Source organism: Penaeus monodon, chromosome 34, assembly GCF_015228065.2.
Source record: "Penaeus monodon isolate SGIC_2016 chromosome 34, NSTDA_Pmon_1, whole genome shotgun sequence".
Classification (NCBI taxonomy): Eukaryota; Metazoa; Arthropoda; class Malacostraca; order Decapoda; family Penaeidae; genus Penaeus; species Penaeus monodon.
The window spans coordinates 5614657-5615126 of record NC_051419.1 but is presented as its reverse complement, the minus strand read 5'-3'; the positions used below and the strand labels follow the sequence as shown (position 1 = coordinate 5615126).

The window sequence follows — 470 nt, the reverse complement described above, 5'->3', positions numbered from 1 at the left end:
AGTAATTTAGGATTTGTAATGACGACAACTCAAAATTTCATATCTGTTTTATTGACACATATGATTTACAATATATATATTCATATATAATCTACATTTAAGTTTCTTTTTTTTATTCCCCCATACAATGATCCCGCCCCTGAAATATTACCACAAAAATGCAGTCGAAATACAAAGGAAACTAGGACCTACTCATGCCAAACCCAATAAAAAAAACCGGTTAGTATAAAATGCAGAGCTGTGAATGGTGGACGCATCATCTGCCGGCGAGGAGGACGAAGCCCGCGAGAAGAAGGGACGCCCAAACACTCGCAGAAGGGACCTCGACGCAGCTCTCGTGGTGCATGGCCGCTGGAAACTCGCCTGCGGGAGAGAGGAAGGGAAGCCATGGGGTTAGAAGTCAGGGTTGGTGCGTGGTGAGCAAGTTTTGGGTGGTGTGTTTTGGTATTGCATAGGATTAGCGTGGTTTC

The 470-nt window shown here is 44.0% G+C and overlaps 1 protein-coding gene across 1 annotated transcript in view; it reads right to left on the bottom strand.

Moving 5' to 3' along the window:
• Positions 1–32: 32 nt before the first annotated feature.
• Positions 33–470, bottom strand: part of LOC119594534 (zwei Ig domain protein zig-8-like) — a gene marked incomplete in the record, with an annotated part of 82515 nt that continues 82077 nt past the window's right edge. Inside the window, 1 exon segment of the mRNA XM_037943565.1 lies at positions 33–363. Coding sequence (XP_037799493.1) covers positions 257–363 — 107 coding nt within the window.